The sequence below is a fragment of the Biomphalaria glabrata genome, chromosome 17 (assembly GCF_947242115.1).
Source record: "Biomphalaria glabrata chromosome 17, xgBioGlab47.1, whole genome shotgun sequence".
NCBI lineage: Eukaryota > Metazoa > Mollusca > Gastropoda > Planorbidae > Biomphalaria > Biomphalaria glabrata.
In genome coordinates, this window is record NC_074727.1 from 25,013,287 (window position 1) to 25,030,607 (window position 17,321).

The 17,321-nt window shown below is 40.3% G+C and overlaps 1 protein-coding gene across 4 annotated transcripts in view; it reads right to left on the reverse strand.

Moving 5' to 3' along the window:
* The window catches only part of LOC106065819 (galactoside 2-alpha-L-fucosyltransferase Sec1-like), a 76,960-nt gene that overhangs the window by 14,584 nt on the left and 45,055 nt on the right, over positions 1 to 17,321 (reverse strand). For 3 of the 4 annotated variants that reach the window (XM_056015070.1, XM_056015067.1, XM_056015068.1), the window contains exon 2: positions 3,960 to 4,059. In XM_056015070.1, the coding sequence (XP_055871045.1) occupies positions 3,960 to 4,042 (83 nt within the window). In that variant the 5' untranslated portion in view covers positions 4,043 to 4,059. Of the gene's footprint in view, positions 1 to 3,959; positions 4,060 to 12,420; positions 12,800 to 17,321 lie in introns of those variants that run through there. The other variant, XM_056015069.1, reaches the window with a different exon arrangement.

Here is a 17,321-nt window from a genome sequence, read left to right on the forward strand (position 1 = left end):
GGTTGAAATGCATATCCCTGTTTTCTAGTACCTGATATCAACACATTGATTATCAAAAACAGGTGCAATTAAAAACTATTTAGTCACTGTCTGCATTTGAAGAGGGATTGGTAAAGTAAGATGCTGGTAGAAATTATGGAGCCTCTTGTCTACACGTGAAAGTAGCAGCATTATAAATGTTATTAATCATTTTTTGCCAAAAGATTTTATGCAATAATATGAATGGGGTTGTTAGAATTTTGTTTTAGGAATCAAGTGGTGGAGTTTTATTTCTGCTCATAGTGGGAATCTGATAAGCCTGTTAGGTTAATATTTAGTGAGTGGTTGTCTAGACTCGTTTTTCGCACCGCCATAAAATGCGCCATCAGAGGAGCGACCAGGTGCAACGTCATGCATCTGGAAACGTATTTTCTAATGGTGGCAGTTGAACAGAGAAGAGCAGGTGACAACTGCTAGGTACAGAACGGGACATTGTCCAATCGGAGTCTGTTTTGCTAAATTTAAACCCAAATTTGATTCACGTTGTAGACACTGCCAGCAAGACGACGAGACGGTTAACTATCTGCTTTACGAGTGCGCGATACTACACCCCTAAACATGGCCATATGAGTGAAAAAGAGACTGGTTAGCATGGTGAGTTGGCCCTGAACGGAGACAGGGAAACCATACAAAGAACTGCTGCTTTCCTTGTCCGTGTTATCAGAGAATAGATTTCTCAACACGGTGCCCTAGTGCGTTGAGACTCACACGGTTAATATTTAGTGATTTATTAACTGCAGGAACATCAAGTACGCGCTTTTTATAGCTTAGGCTTAAACCTTAGATGAAGCCGAAGTGTATAATAGGTGATGGTCTTTAGTAGACCTATTATTGAGATCTAGATCTAAATCTATAGTTAGAGTTATGTAGATAAAAGTAAATGTAGTAGTCCAATAGACAGAACTAACATAACGTAGCAATACAAATGGATAAAAAAAAAATATAATTTTAACAAAAAGTCTAAAAAAATTTGCATAAATGTGTTATAGATATGTTAATGTCATAGTGTCCTTATTAAAGAGCCTCCCTTATTTATTAATATTAATAGTGAATAGTTGTAAAAGTGGTGTAATTTTATGAAAAAAACTGCTTGCATAAGTGATTTAAAAAATTAGATTTTTCGCTTTTAGAAAAGGAAAAAATAGTCGTTGCATCAGAACTTTGAATGGACTAAAATATTATGATGTCGGATTTTCACTATCTTTTCTAGTTTACGAGATCTAAACGGAACGGACAGACGGACAATCATTTCACACAAAACTAATGGCGTCTTAAAAATTTAATCCACACCCTCCCTGCACAAAAAGTAAATGGACTGTGTGTCCGACTGAATTTAACAACCTGGTCAGATAGACATACACATATAGACCTAAAGTGCACTGAAGTGTCCATGATGACCAGACCACCCTGTGTTTTTTCCCTTGCACGTTATGCAACAAAGTATGTTGAGTGGTCAGACAAGAACATACATTGGCATGGTCGCCAAGCATATGTATGTAGATCTACCTTGACACTACAAAGTATGTTGAGTGGTCAGACAAGAAAATACATTGGCATAGTCGCCAAGCATATGTACGTAGATCTACCTTGACACTACAAAGTACGTTGAGTGGTCAGACAAGAAAATACATTGGCATAGTCGCCAAGCATATGTACGTAGATCTACCTTGACACTACAAAGTATGTTGAGTGGTCAGACAAGAACATACATTGGCATGGTCGCCAAGCATATGTACGTAGATCTACCTTGACACTACAAAGTATGTTGAGTGGTCAGACAAGAACATACATTGGCATGGTCGCCAAGCATATGTACGTAGATCTACCTTGACACTACAAAGTATGTTGAGTGGTCAGACAAGAAAATACATTGGCATAGTCGCCAAGCATATGTACGTAGATCTACCTTGACACTACAAAGTACGTTGAGTGGTCAGACAAGAAAATACATTGGCATAGTCGCCAAGCATATGTACGTAGATCTACCTTGACACTACAAAGTATGTTGAGTGGTCAGACAAGAACATACATTGGCATGGTCGCCAAGCATAAGTACGTAGATCTACCTTGACACTAAACTAGTTACACTGGTCAAATGTTTCTTAAAACAAAAGAAATTTCGTTTTTATTTCTTTGGTTAGATCAAAATGTAAAATTCAAGTTCTATTTTTTTAATGAGATTTTAAACTTTACCGGTATTGTAAGATTTTCCGTTATACGATAACTCTATATAATTTTTAAAAAATAAAAGTACCCTTCTTTTCTTAAGTTTCAAATTCAAAGCAAAAATACAGACACATGACACATATTAATTTAGACATCTTTTTTTTAGCGGCCCCCGAAAGCCGCTATTAGTTTTGTGTGGTCTGTCCGTTTGTCTGCCCCGTTGAGATCTCGTAAACTAGAAAAGATATTCAAAATTTAACATCATGATATTTTAGACCTTTCAAAGTTCTGATGCAACGGCTACTTTTTTCTTTTCTGAAAGCGAAAAAATTAATTTTTAAAATCAACTATGCAAGTATTACTAAATTAAGTAATTTCTCTCATACTAGCTACCTAAATTTAAAAAAAAATGTTTACTTTTTTTAAAAAGAGAAAATGTCTATTAAGTATGTATACTAGTGGAATATAATTTAAAACAACAATTAATACGTAGGGACTTTTTATTATACACGTGAGGCCCCACTGTGCCACTGTAACACTCAACTAAAGGGAAAAGTTTGTTTGTTTGTTTTTCCCGGGAAAGGTTCATTTGTTGAGGCTTTGATTTAGTTAGCAGGTCATCATGGGGTCCAAATCCTGTATTAATCCTGTTTCTAATCTCTTCATTCGTGATGCGGTCTTTGTAAGTGACACCTAGGATTTAACTATATCTTTATAACTACCAGTTCATTGAATACTTATGAATATTAACAATGTAATAATAACAACATTAATAAATCTCCGTATTCTGTGGTATCAAGTCGTTAAGTCGAACTAACAATGGAACAGCACGTCTTGTATCGACGGAAATAGTCTGGTAGTTGGTGATAGTTTGTAGTTCTGACATTCTTTCTGAAAATATTGAAACCTGCCTTTTATCTGCCCGAGTGGACCACTTCGGGGACCGATTTTGACGATTTTGAGTTTGTGTTTCCACACAAATTTTCTTTGTAACCTTGTTTGTTTTTTATTTGTTTTTGTTTGTTGTTGTTTTCGAATTTTATTGTGCCTTTATGAAGTAACATCTTCTCCGACTTTTGCACTTTAATTGATGTTGACAATGTCGGATGATTAGCTAGGTCTAGATCATAAAAGATTGTTATGAAAAGCTGTTAAATGTTAATTTTATTTAGTTTAGTTTAACTATTTCTTAAAATTGATGATAAACGTTTAGTTTAACTAGATTATTTTAGTTGAAACCTAGTTTTAGTTTAACTGTTTAAATTTAGTTTAGTTCATATCACTAGCCTAGCACCCCGGCTAAGTTAGCACCATTAATAAGTTAGCACCATCACTAGGTTAGCACCCTTACTTTGTTAGCACACTCACTAATCTAGCACCCCAGCCAAGTTAGTACCCTTACAAAGTTAGCACCCTCGCTATATTAGCATCCTCACTAAGTCAGCAGCTTCATTACAATAGCATCCTTACTAACTTAGCACCCTTACTAAATTAGCACCCTTACTAAATTAGCACCATTACTAAGTTACACCCACATTAAGTTAGCATCCTCACTATATCTGCACAGTTTGTTTAACTGGGTTATATTTAAAAACAAAAAACACCAACATATATTATAGGCGTCAAGACTGTTTATTAATGTACTAAATATAATTCACCTTTTTCTCTCATTACAAAAGTGTGTCTTTATGTATGGAATATGTATGCATCATTCGCGTAGTATAGGATTTAGTGAAAAGAGCATTGATACTTACAGTGTTATGAAAGTCACTATGACCAGAAAGACTATACAATAAAACACTTGCTTGTACATCTTGAGGTGACATTTCAAGTCCATACAAACTAGTGGACAGTCTGAAAGTATACAATGATTCCTTTTATGAACCAAGGAATTGAAGCCTTAGCCCGATGGTACAAATCATGTTTATGAATTGTAGTTTTGGGGATACAATTTTCAGGTCAGACTTAAGTTCCTGTGACAATAGTTATGAGGGGGAGGGGAATGAAGGTCGTTGTGCTGACACCATTGTTAACTCGTTTATTCCACTGTCAGTTGATGTGCTCTAAAGCCCTACCTCGTTACGAAGTACATCGGCACCACAGTCTTCAAGCACTGCTTGTGGGGCAGTTGTTGTTGTTTTTTATTTAGTGTCTATAATTTTTGTTTTGAGTCTTTATTGTTATAGTGGAAAGTTTAGTCCAACAAATTATTTTTTTTGGACCAATAAAAAAATCTATAATATTTTTTTTTTTTAATTTCGTATCTCTTACTGAAATTTTTAGTTGTATGAATATGTTACCGAATGGAAAAACACTTGGCTTCCGAACTGAGGGGTCCAGGGTTCGAATCTTGGAGAAGACTGGGCTTTGTAATTTTGGGATCTGTAGTGTACAATTTGAGTCCACCCAGCTCTAATGGGTACTTGATATTAGTTGGGAAAAAGTAAAGGTGGTTGGTCGTTGTGCTGGTCACATGACACCCACAATAACAGTGGGCCAAAGAAACAGATGACCTTTACATCATCTGCCTCGTAGATCGCAAGGTCTGAAAGGGAACTTTACTTTTTTTTTGTACCTTTAATGCGTTATTTCGTTTTCGTCTGTCTTATCCTAGACTGTATCCTCACAGCCTTCAAACTCAAAGTTCGTCTTATCCTAGACTGTATCCTCACAGCCTTCAAACTCAAAGTTCGTCTTATCCTAGACTGTATCCTCACAGCCTTCAAACTCAAAGTTCGTCTTATCCTAGACTGTATCCTCACAGCCTTCAAATTCAAAGTTTGTCTTATCCTAGACTGTATCCTCACAGCCTTCAAACTCAACGTTCGTCTTATCCTAGACTATATCCCCACAGCCTTCAAACTCAAAGTTCGTCTTATCCTAGACTGTATCCTCACAGCCTTCAAACTCAACGTTCGTCTTATCCTAGACTATATCCCCACAGCCTTCAAACTCAAAGTTCGTCTTATCCTAGACTGTATCCTCACAGCCTTCAAACTCAAAGTTCGTCTTATCCTAGACTGTATCCTAACAGCCTTCAATCTCACATTTCGTCTTATCCTAGACTGTATCCTCACAGCCTTCATACTCACAGTTCGTCTTATCCTAGACTGTATCCTCACAGCCTTCAAACTCACAGTTCGTCTTATCCTAGACTGTATCCTCACAGCCTTCAAACTCATAGTTCGTCTTATCCTATGCTGTATCCTCACGGCCTTTAAACTCACAGTTCGTCTTACACTTTAATGACTTCACAGATTTTTTACACAAGCGTTCACATTATCTCAGTGTGGGATCTTAGGAGAACTACCTTCCAACCACTCGCCTAACCCAACCCAACCCAAGCACACTATTGTGTAGGGCGAAGTTGTCCCCCGTTCCAGTGGTGTGATCAACCAAGCATTTCAGAAATTACTCTCCCAAGGAGAAATCCGTAGCATATTAAAACCTTGCAACATTACCTATTAAAACATACACTGACTATAAGGTCATGAGTATTAGCGGCCCCCGAAAGGGATAAAGACGCTATTAGTTTTGTGTAAAATGTCTGTCCGTCTGTCCGTCCGTCCCGTTTAGATCTCGTAAACTAGAAAAGATAGTGAAAATCCGACATCACAATATTTTAGACCATTCAAAGTTCTGATGCAACGGCTACTTTTTTTTTCTGAAAGCGAACAATCTAATTTTTAAAATCACTTATGCATGCAGTTTTTTTTAAAGGCAAAACGTTTTTTAGTATGCATTATAAGTTAGACCTAATTTAAAACGAATAGTAATCTTGTAAACTACATTTTCTTGATATAATTCCTATTGCAGAACACTGCGGAAATTATTTTTTTTTTCTTCTTTTAGGATTCGAATAAGAGGATTAGCATTTTCAAAGCAAATACATCAATTATAGGACTTTAGGCCAGGGTAGGTGCGGCAGTTGAACGGTAAAGCGCTTGGCTTCCGAACCGGGAGTCCCGTGTTCGAAGACTGGGATTTTCAACTTCGGAATCCTTGGGCGCCTCTAAGTCCACCCAGCTCTAATGGGTACCTGACATTAGTTCTGGAAAAGTAAAGGCGGTTGGTCGTTGTGCTGGCTACATGACACCCTCGTTAACCGTAGGCCACAAAAAACAGATGAACTTTACATCATCTGCCCTATAGACCACAAGGTCTGAAAGGGGAACTAGTTAGGCCAGGTTCACATCTAACTTTGCATTCACTAGCACCTATCCTTTGATCTGCTGGACAGTTGGGGCACTACCCAAGATCTGTCAACCTTCTTTCTCCATTCTTATCTCTCATTTGTCTTTGATATAATTTCATTCGGATGTTCTTTCTGAAAATATTGAATCCTGCCTGGGTGGACCACTTCGGGGGCCGATTTTGAGTTTGTGTTTCTACACAAACTGTCTTTGTAATCTTGTTACTTTTGTTAATATTCTTCTTCGTTGAATTTTTTTTTTTATATAGTGCGGTTCAGACGAGTAATCCTATATCCGAGATGTGCCGCGCAGTGGTTTCCAGAAGTAGCAGTTCTCCACTACTCCAATATAGTTTTTTCTTGTATACGGGCAGGGCTGGCCGTAGGCAGCTTTGGGATCCAATCTGTGGGGACCTCGATTAAGTCTTGTTTTACTTGTTAGACTACCAATGCTAGAAGATCTTTTGGTGGAAATGGCGCCGTCCAGTAAGGGGCCGTTACATAAATGTCGTGTCCCGCACGGTTAGCCTGGTAGATTAAAGGAAAAGGGCTGGTTTCCCGGTGGTGCGGAGTCCGCGAGTCCGGAGTGTCCGTGTCCACTGGAAGTGAACGCAAAACTAAACTTCGAGTTTCACGTCGAGTCTCACCCCTCGCCAGACAGAACGGTGTATGCATGGTGTGCGCGTTCATCCAGGCCGGTAAGAGGGAGCTTCGCCTCTGTTGGCCTAAGGGTCCTAAGTGAGATGCACAACTCTACATGACAATTTCAAATGGTGAAAATGTCTCCTGGCGTTATTTCGAGTATTGTCCATCCAAAGCTTACGAAAAGCGAATGGGTTTAGAAGAAGTGGTCAAGGAATCGGACAATTCCCAGAAAAAGTCATGAACACGGTCACGGAAAATGCATGTTCAAACTATGCAGAGGAGAATCCTTATCTCGGCTTTGAATGGAAAGATCTGTGCTTAAGGTCGTCTTCAATTAGCAATAAAGAACGTGTTGAAAACATTTTGATTCATTTCGATAGAGATACAGATATGCTTTTAACAAATTGCGTAATTTTATTTTTTATCTTTTTTTTTTTTTGGTGACACCAAATTCACTTCGCCTAGGGCCTACAAATACCTAAGACCGGCAATTCGTCCCATCATTCCTGTTTGAAATGTCCACTACGTACTATTCTATGACGACCTAAGTCGAAGGTTTGAACCCATTCTTCACTTGAATACACCAGTCTGGGTGTTGAGCCATTTGTGCGCGTGAACATACTCACTTGAAATATCGACAATCGAAAAACTGCAACCAATATAAATCCAGGATACCACACATTCAGCATTACGGGTCATTATAAAGAAGTTCCTTATTCTTGTTTGGTACAAAGTGGATTCCTTGGCGTAATGAAACTCATCACAAATACAAGAAACCGACTCGAAATTTGTGCACATTGAGCCGGCCACAAATACACTCATACAATCTGATGAACCTCATCCTTTATAATCTCTGTGACAAGTCAAAAACTCGCTGTCAGAGTCACTCAAATTTATCACAGCATTAATTAATATTTTTCATTATTTATTTATTTTATTTTAATTATTTCCCCATCCTACCCCTAAATTCTCCACCCGCACCACCTTTTCCCCTCCAGGCTAGACTTAGTTGACCACATTGGAGAGTTAAGGCGCGTCCTTTCACATATCTTCCCTCGACCGGGGCAAAGATACGTACAGACTCTTTGATCTTATCGGCAGGATGTCCGACAGCCGCAGTGGACACCACCTTGTGTGGAATGCAAGTCACTCCTCCCCCCCCCCTTTTCTCCTACGTCTCTCTTTGATCTAGGAGATTACTCGAGTCAAAGCGCCTCTCGACGCTCCCATCTTAAGGCTACTTCACCCACGTGTAAGATAATTCTTAGCCTAGGACATTTCCTGTGTCCGCCCGCACTTTCCAGGCTTATATAAAGTAAACCAACTCAAGCAAGACCCTTTTTCATTCTCATTCGAGCTGAGCTATCGAGTCTGGACTATATCATTTATTCTTACTCCTAGAGGAATACCTGGTGGTAAGCCGAACTTAATCACAAGTTCCATCTTAATTACTTTTGTGCTATTTCCATTGGATTTATTATTTCATTTACATTAATTAGTGCATTGTGTATTTCTCACTGGCGTAAGTAGAGAACATAAACATGTCCTATGTATGGATTTATGCAACGTTGCTCAATTGATCGTTGACGCAACCATGTATATATTTGTACATCTTATTTTATTTTCTTTATCTCGGCTCACAACCGTGATAATTTTACTAGAGCACTAATACTGCGTCTAGAAAAGAGATACGAGATATCTCCCCTGTAGTGAATTGTCTCCCCTGTACTCATTTTACTCTAAGGAGAGTTGCGCCGCTTGAAGGGACACCCTCTCCATTCAAGCACGCTTCATTGTTCTCGACCCACGGTCATATGTAAACAAACCATCTGGGTCGCTGACCACCGCCCATTCTCCCCCCCCCCTTCTTTCTCTATCCACCTGTGTTGTTTATTTGAGATTATTATTTCCCCTTCTATGTACATTTTATATTATTATTTCCCCTTTTATGTACATTTCTATATTGCTACTATCTGCCATCTATTTTCCCAAATCCCATTTGTCATCATCTCCTCATTGTGCTCTAAAGCAATTTCACCAATCTGACGAATGCACCTCAGTCGAGGGCATCGATAAGATGCATGAGAGACATGTCCTAACTTGTCTTTATTTATCCGCAGCCTCCCTCAAGTGTCTGCCTATTTATTTGCTATTTGCTGCTCAGTGTCTACTCGACGCCACTCAACTACTGCCTATTCATGTGCCGAGTGCTATTCAGCACTGCACATTCCTACTGAGATTTGCCTATTTACCTGCCTATTTATTTGCTATCGAGAATCACCTACTGCCTATTTACCTTACTTATTGGATCAACGATCTATTTACCTGCATTTGTGCTTAGTGCTATTCAGCACTGCCTTTGTCTACTGAGATCTACTCAACTCTAGTATTTGGCGCTATCGGCATTGCCCGCCTATTCGACAGCCCACCTGTCAAGCTATTAGGTGCGACGTCCCTATAGATTCAGATCTGTGTGAGACGTCATAGCTACGCCAACCCTCTGCAACTCACTGGACATATCCTGTCAACTACGCTGCCCACGGCAGATCAGCTCTGCCCGCAGTAACCTTGTGCCCACGGTAGCCGGCCACCCGCCCTACTGTGCCCACTACAGATATTAGATTTTGGGGATTGAGACTCCACAAGAACTATATCACCGGCGTCCCTCTATCCGCTAGAGCGCCACCTCCAGCTGCAGAACCTCAAGCCAGGACACAGCCAGCTGCGACATCAACAGGAATACCAGCTAAGTCAGAGGACAAAGTGACATACTCTCTTATTAAGTGCAAGAGTGATGATTAAATCTAGTATTTAGAGATAGATGCAAACCCTCCCTCTTTTTATTCTTATATGTATATTTATGTAAATAAATATTCTTCATTTTTAACTTTTGTATCTATCTTTCATTGCTTTGTCTCGTTGCGTGTCTGCTCCCGATTCATATGCTGATAGGTTGGTGTGTGATAGCTTTAAAAATAATCATCCCCTAGACATAAAACGCGCCACACACACGTCACATCTCCCCACCTGTCACAATCTCAATAAACAATCCTTCAACAAAATGTTGTTTTTAATAGATTTTCTTTTTTTACTTATTTAGTATGTATTCATGTAGCCTTTTTTTATTTAAGGGTCCGTGAGCAAGTTTTGACTATATAAAAGTGTCCCCGGGTCAAAAAGTTTTAGAAACTCTGATATTCATGTTGTGTCGCATCCTCTGCAGCCATAGCCGTTGTCTGCCGGTGGTCGGTTTAGATTCTTTCCGCCGTCTATGTGTATCATCGGCAGTGGATTTCGTTTAGGTCTCAAAGGTGTACCCCTCGGTCTTTGGTAATAACGTTTAGGTCTCAAAGGTGTACCCCGCGGTCTTTGGTAATAACGTTTACATCTCAAAGGTGTACCCCGCGGTCTTTGGTAATAAATCTCATGCCGCAGGCTGCCAGGTGCTCTCTTCTAGGTCAGTTAAAGCAAGTGCACATCTTCTGCGCCGACACATTTCAGCTCACACCCTTAGTCTTTCTCTCTCTGGATTTCTGGATTTCTCTTATCTTATCTTATATGATACAGACGTTACTTCAAAAAAGAAGATGATCACGTCATACGCGTCATGCATTTAGCCATGCATATTAACCAATGACTTAAATTCTGCCATATATCAGTCAAGTTTCCCTTTAAGACCTTGCGATCTATGGGACAGATGATGTTAAGGGTCATCTGTTTCTGTGGACAACGGTAAACGAACAAGGTGTCATGTGGCCAGCACAACGACCAACCGCCTTAACTTTTCACAAATAATGTCAGGTACCCATAAGGGCTGAGTGGACTCAGGGGCGCCCTAAAAATCCATGATTTCAAAATCACCGAGATTCGAACCCAGAACCCCAGGTTCAGAAGCCAAGCTCTTAACCACTCGGTGGCCACAACCCGTTTCTTTTTCAAAGGAAACGTGTAACTTTTATTTTGAGTAGAAACAGGTTTCAATCCATTCAATCTTTATCCAAGAAATTCACTCTGCGAAGTGTACAAAAGTAGGTGGACAAACGTTTAGCAGATGAATGCGGTAATTAAAGAGTAGAGTCTCATTAGGGGAACACACTGTTTTGTAAGTGATAATCACTAAATGTATCAGATAAACACAGTGTTTACCAGGTAGATGACAGCTGCCTGGTCGTGCGGTTTGCGCGCTGGATAATCGTTTGGACTTATTGGTGGTCCCGGGCTCAAACCCTGCCAGCTCTCGTCTCCCGTCGTCCTGCGGGAGGTTTGAACTAGGAAGTAAATTATCTTCAACTCTGATGGAACTTGCGAAACATGCAAAACATTTTACACTATTAAGCAGGAAGATAAATACAGTATTTAGCCGCTAGATGAATAGAGTGTCTAACAGGTAGCCGCTAGATGAATACAGTGTTTAACAAGTACTTGAACGCTCTGTGTTAAACAGATAAAAGAGTAAAGTTCCCCTTTCAGACCTTGTGGTCTATAGGGCAGATGATGTAAAGGTCTTCTGGTTCTGTGACCTACGGTTAACGAGGGTGTGATGTGGCCAGCACAACGACCATCCGCCTTTACTTTTCCCCAACTCATGTCAAGTACCCATTAGAGCTGGGTGGACTCAGAAGCGCCCAAAGATCCCAAAATTAAAAATCCCAGTCTTCACAGGGATTCAAACCCGGAAGCCAAGCGGTTTGCCACTCAGCTAGCGCACCTCCATACCAACAGATGAGCGCGCTGTATTTAGCAGGAAGATGACAGGAGACAGTAGCTAGGTGAACACAGAACTGAACACACGTAGATGAACACAGTGTTTAGAAGACATTTAAACACAGAATGCACACTGAATGTTAAAATATACTAATAGTTCCGTTATACAGATAGGACGAACTTTTGATTGAAAATTTCCACGGAATAAATATTGATTTTCACTTCTGTGTGCCATTGTTACTCAGTTATTGATTTTGTTTAGTCTAACCGCTTATAATGAAGCTATCGAACATTAATTCACGTGAGCTAATAAAGGATTTTTTCCTAATATGTACGCATGTGTAAATAATCATAAACTTATTTTCTTACAATGATCATCTAGTCCAGAGGTTCTCAACCTGTGCTTCGCGATCCCATTCGGGGTCGAATTATAATTTGACAGGGATCTTATTTATAAATTACAGAAGTTACTTCAATAAATGAGGAGCTTAACGTCCTACGCGTTTCTAAATAAGTATTTACTCACTTGTTCATGTTAATAATAGAATTAAAGAAAGTCTTTCTTTGTTTCTCGCTGAAAAACATTTCATGCTCCACTCGGTCCATTGGATCTTGGATAGCAAATTACTTATAGGAATATTTCCAATCATTATGAATAAGAAGTGTGCCTTTACCTTTGTGCCTCTGTGCGTATTTTAGTAGGTTGTATTTTTGTTATCTGGAATGGCTCTATCATTATGGATTTTACAAATGGTGTTATGAATTTCATTGATGATCTAACCTCATTTTGTATCTACTTAAGTTTTAAAATGTTGTTTTTTTCAGACAAGTTTTTTTTTTTTATGTCTCCGTATTTCTAAAGGTTGGATATAGTGTCACGTGCGGGCGGATTGATGTGCCAGGCTTAGGCTTGCATGGCTTCCCCCCACCCTCACGACTTCTCCCACTGTTTTGCATACTGTTTGTAACATACAGACTGATCATTTAGACACTTCGTTTCATTTCTGTAGCCCGTGTCTTGTTATCTCCCCTATACACACCCCTCCTTCCCTCCCCCTTTTTATTTTGTCTTTCTGAAAATGTTAGCAACAACATAAGAAGACGAAAGAACGCATTCAATTTGTCTTCAAAAGAGATTTTTGCCGTGGAAAAAAAAAACGTCCGCTAGAGGGCCGCATTGGTCGTCACGTGATTTTAGTACCACAAAAAGTTAAGCCCCCTTTGAGAATTCTTGGCGAAATGTTTTCTCTTGATTATTTGGGTCTCGAACTGGAAGAGAGAAAAAATAAAAAGTGGCGGGGGGCGTTTTTCTCTTTATACCAAGTGTTATTGAAGTGTTATATATTTATGAGAGACAGAGAGAGAGAGAGAGAGAGTAAATGCTAAAGCTTAAAAAAATATGTTCTGAATAAAACTATAAACATGAAAGATTGCATTACAAAGGAAGAGATTTAGGAGATGATTAGTTGAGTGATCGGACCCCACGATGAACTGCTAACTACTGTAAAAGAAACGCAAACTTAAACTCTATCGCTTTATCACAAGGTCCTCAGGGCTCGCTGAAACCTTTTTTCAGGACATTTTACTAGGAAAAAGAAGAAGAGACAGACGGTGTAAGACCGTAAGAGAATGGACGGACCAGCATTAAAAGAGATTCTATCAGAGAGGAATGGAGAAAGACGATAAACAGATCTTGTGTGGTGCCCCAATGGTCCCAGATTAGTGACTAAGGGATAGGGGAAATTGTGAAGGTGAAACAATCGCGACAGTTGTTTGATTTGTTTGGGGCATGTTTCGTATGTTGCTTCAACGATTGAAGATGGTTACATCCTAACCTTAACCCTATACTACTGCATGACGGGGGGAGGGGGAAATGACGGCGGGCTGGGTTCGAATCCTGGGCCATCAAGACCTCAGTGCAAAGCGCATATTTTACGTCATTCACTAACCCGTTAAACGTCATTACATGCGAAAACACAGAGGCACAGCCTTGCACTTTGGAATCAAAGGACATGCGCCTACAGAGATGCGCCTGGAGAGATGCTCCTAGAGCGATGCACCTAGAGAGATGCGCCTAGAGAGATGCGACTTGAGGATGAAAGTCATACATTACGCCACATCCACTTCACAACAGTCTCATATGCAGGACGCTACACCTGCGCAAACTCCTTAAGTCAATAATGTCCTTAACCGGACCGTGACGTGGTCCCGCCCTTTTTAACTCCTGCCCACAATACCTAATGAAACCACAGATTTCCCCATAGACCTTCCCAAAAAATCCCACACAGACTTTCCCAAAGAAACCCACATAGACTCCTCCACAGACTCCTCCACAGAATCCCCCACAGACTCCTCCACAGACTCCTCCATAGACTCCTCCACAGAATCCCCCACAGACTCCTCCACAGACTCCTCCATAGACTCCTCCACAGACTCCTCCACAGAATCCCCCACAGATTCCTAAACAGACTCCTCCATAGACTCCTCCACAAAATCCCCCATAGACTCCTCCACAGACTCCTCCACAGAATCCTCCACAGACTCCTCCATAGGCTTCCCCATAGACTCCCACACAGGCTTCACTCACAGACTACCTCACAGGCATTCCCATAGACTCCCAAACAGGCTTCACTCACAGACTACCTCACAGACATCCCCATAGACTCCCAGACAGGCTTCACCCACAGACTACCTCACAGACATCCCCATAGACTCCCACACAGGCTTCACTCACAGACTACCTTAAAGACATCCCCATAGACTCCCACACATGCTTCACTCACAGACTACCTCACAGACATTCCCATAGACTCCCAAACAGGCTTCACTCACATACTACCTCACAGACATTCCCATAGACTCCCACACAGGCTTCACTCACAGACTACCTCACAGACATCCCCATAGACTCCCACACAGGCTTCACTCACAGACATCCCCATAGACTCCCACACAGACTTCACTCACAGACTACCTCACAGACATTCCCATAGACTCCCACACAGGCTTCACTCACAGACTACCTCACAGACATTCCCATAGACTCCCACACAGGCTTCACTCACAGACTATCTCACAGACATCTCCATAGACTCCCACACAGGCTTCACTCACAGACTATCTCACAGACTATCTCACAGACATCTCCATAGACTCCCACACAGGCTTCACTCACAGACTACCTCACAGACATTCCCATAGACTCCCACACAGGCTTCACTCACAGACTACCTCACAGACATTCCCATAGACTCCCACACAGGCTTCACTCACAGACTACCTCACAGACATTCCCATAGACTCCATAGAGGAACATCTTCATTGGAATCGATCCTATTTTGGTGCCGCAAAGCCTGTGACAGAAATGTGGCCAGCAGACCGAATAGGTTTTGTCTTAAATTAACAGACAGCAATATTAACACGTCGTAGACCAAGCGTGTGTAGAATGAAATAATTGAGCTTAGAGTTGGCCTAGTTACCAAATAGAGGCCAATTAAACTGTGTATATACATTCTTCTTATATCATTCACGCGCAACAACAATAACAGAAAAATACACAATGAAAATAGAACGACCTGAAAGTACAGACATAAAGCATAAATACAACAACGATAATTACCAAAAATTTAATATTTGGTATAAGCTAGCATTGTTTGGAGCAGTGATGTAGGTGACAACTAAGAATGTCCAATGTGCCTTGTTAGTTTGTTTTTGTTAGTTTTAATGTGTTCCCTCTTTCAGCCCTTCCCGTTTCTTCTTAAGGTCACCTAATCGCTTTTCTTTATTTGTTCTCTTCCTGGATCGTATCGTTCTTAGAAAAAAAAATACTTTTTTGAATTAACCGGAATTATTGGAACAATGTGTAAATAAAGGTTACATGAGCGTGATATTAATTGAGCTCCTGTACCTTTATTTTAACGGGTGTACGTGATCGCAGTGGTTCAAGCTTTACAAGTTTTGTATGGATCAAGTCTTGCAGGACAGTTTTGTATGGATCAAGTCTTGCAAGACAGTTTTGTATGGATCAAGTCTTGCAAGACAGTTTTGTATGGATCAAGTCTTGCAAAACAGTTTTGTATGGATCAAGTCTTGCAAGACAGTTTTGTATGGATCAAGTCTTGCAAGACAGTTTTGTATGGATCAAGTCTTGCAAGACAGTTTTGTATGGATCAAGCGTTACAAGACAGTTTTGTATGAATCAAGCGTTACAAGACAGTTTTGTATGGATCAAGCGTTGCAAGACAGAAAGTGTATCAAGTGAAGTGTACAGGCAGCTTGTCTTAAACAAACATAGTACGGTAGAGAACATGCTTGAGGTAATCGAAGGTTTTAAGGTGGCTGACTCGAATGTATCAATTAGTAAAGAAGAAACTGTGTATGTGGCAGCAGCATGTTGTGAGCCTGTGATTAAGCAGAGTCCAATGGTTAAAAGGAAGGTAATTGTTTGTTTTCGGTGTGGTGAGCAAGGTCATAAATCAGCTGAGTGCCCTAATGAATTTGTTGCCCAAAATAATGAGACAGATGTTGAGGATGTAGATCCCAATGATATTGTCAATGACCAAGACCAGCGATCTAGACATAGATGACTAGAGGGTCGTCGCGATTCGGAAGGTCGCCTTAGGTATAAGTTAATGCCGTATCGTTATACAGTTACTATTAGGAATTTGCCATTCAATGTTAACTGGCAAAGGCTTAAGGATAGGTTTAGGGAGTTTGGTTTGTTTGGGTTTGTGGAGGTTTTAGAGGCAAACGGGAAGTCCATGGGTGTTGGACATGTAAGGTTTAAGAACTTAGCAGACGTTGTTAAGGCGGTTAGATATTTGGACAGGTCAAAATTTGGTAGTAGAAGTATTGTGGTAGTCCCTCATCGTGTGAGCTTGAGAGGTTGACGTGATGATTAAGTTAGTAATTTGGTCGCATCGGTAAATTTTGCGGGCGTGGTTTGATAGGTTAGCACACACATGAAAGTATTGCGTTTACTATTTGGTTGAGTCATTGGTAGTAGAGTAAAATGTACATGTAATAGAGCATATACCATAGTAATAGTACAATCTTATCCTATTTGAATTTAGCAATTGGATCTGGGTTACGAATCTAGTTGCATTTTCTGTCGTATAGGATGAAGATCATTAATGACATGCTTAATTGTACCGCGGGTGGTATAATAGTAGCATTATCTTGTTCAACTGTTATTCTTAAAGATATCTAAGTTAAAGGAAGGTTTAAGGTTTAAAGTGGTCTGGAGGGTTGTAAAAATTAATACCTGTAATTATTAATCATACTTATTAATCGCATTGGCGGGTTTTTACAGCAGGTACGCCTGGGTACGCGGAGTTGTTTCCTTTTACCAATTTACTATGTCGGAGTTGGTCTGTGAGGGTGCACTGGAATCATGAGTGCGCGGAAGCTTTGAGCAGGGTGCAGGCGTATCTGTGTAGGTACCCCATACTTTGTTAGCCTGATCCTTCATTGCCATTTTTTCTTCAGACCGATGCTTCGGACAAAGGAATCTCCGGTATACTGAGCCAGTGCGTGAATGGTGTTCTGCATCCCGTCAAGTATGTGAGTCGCAAGT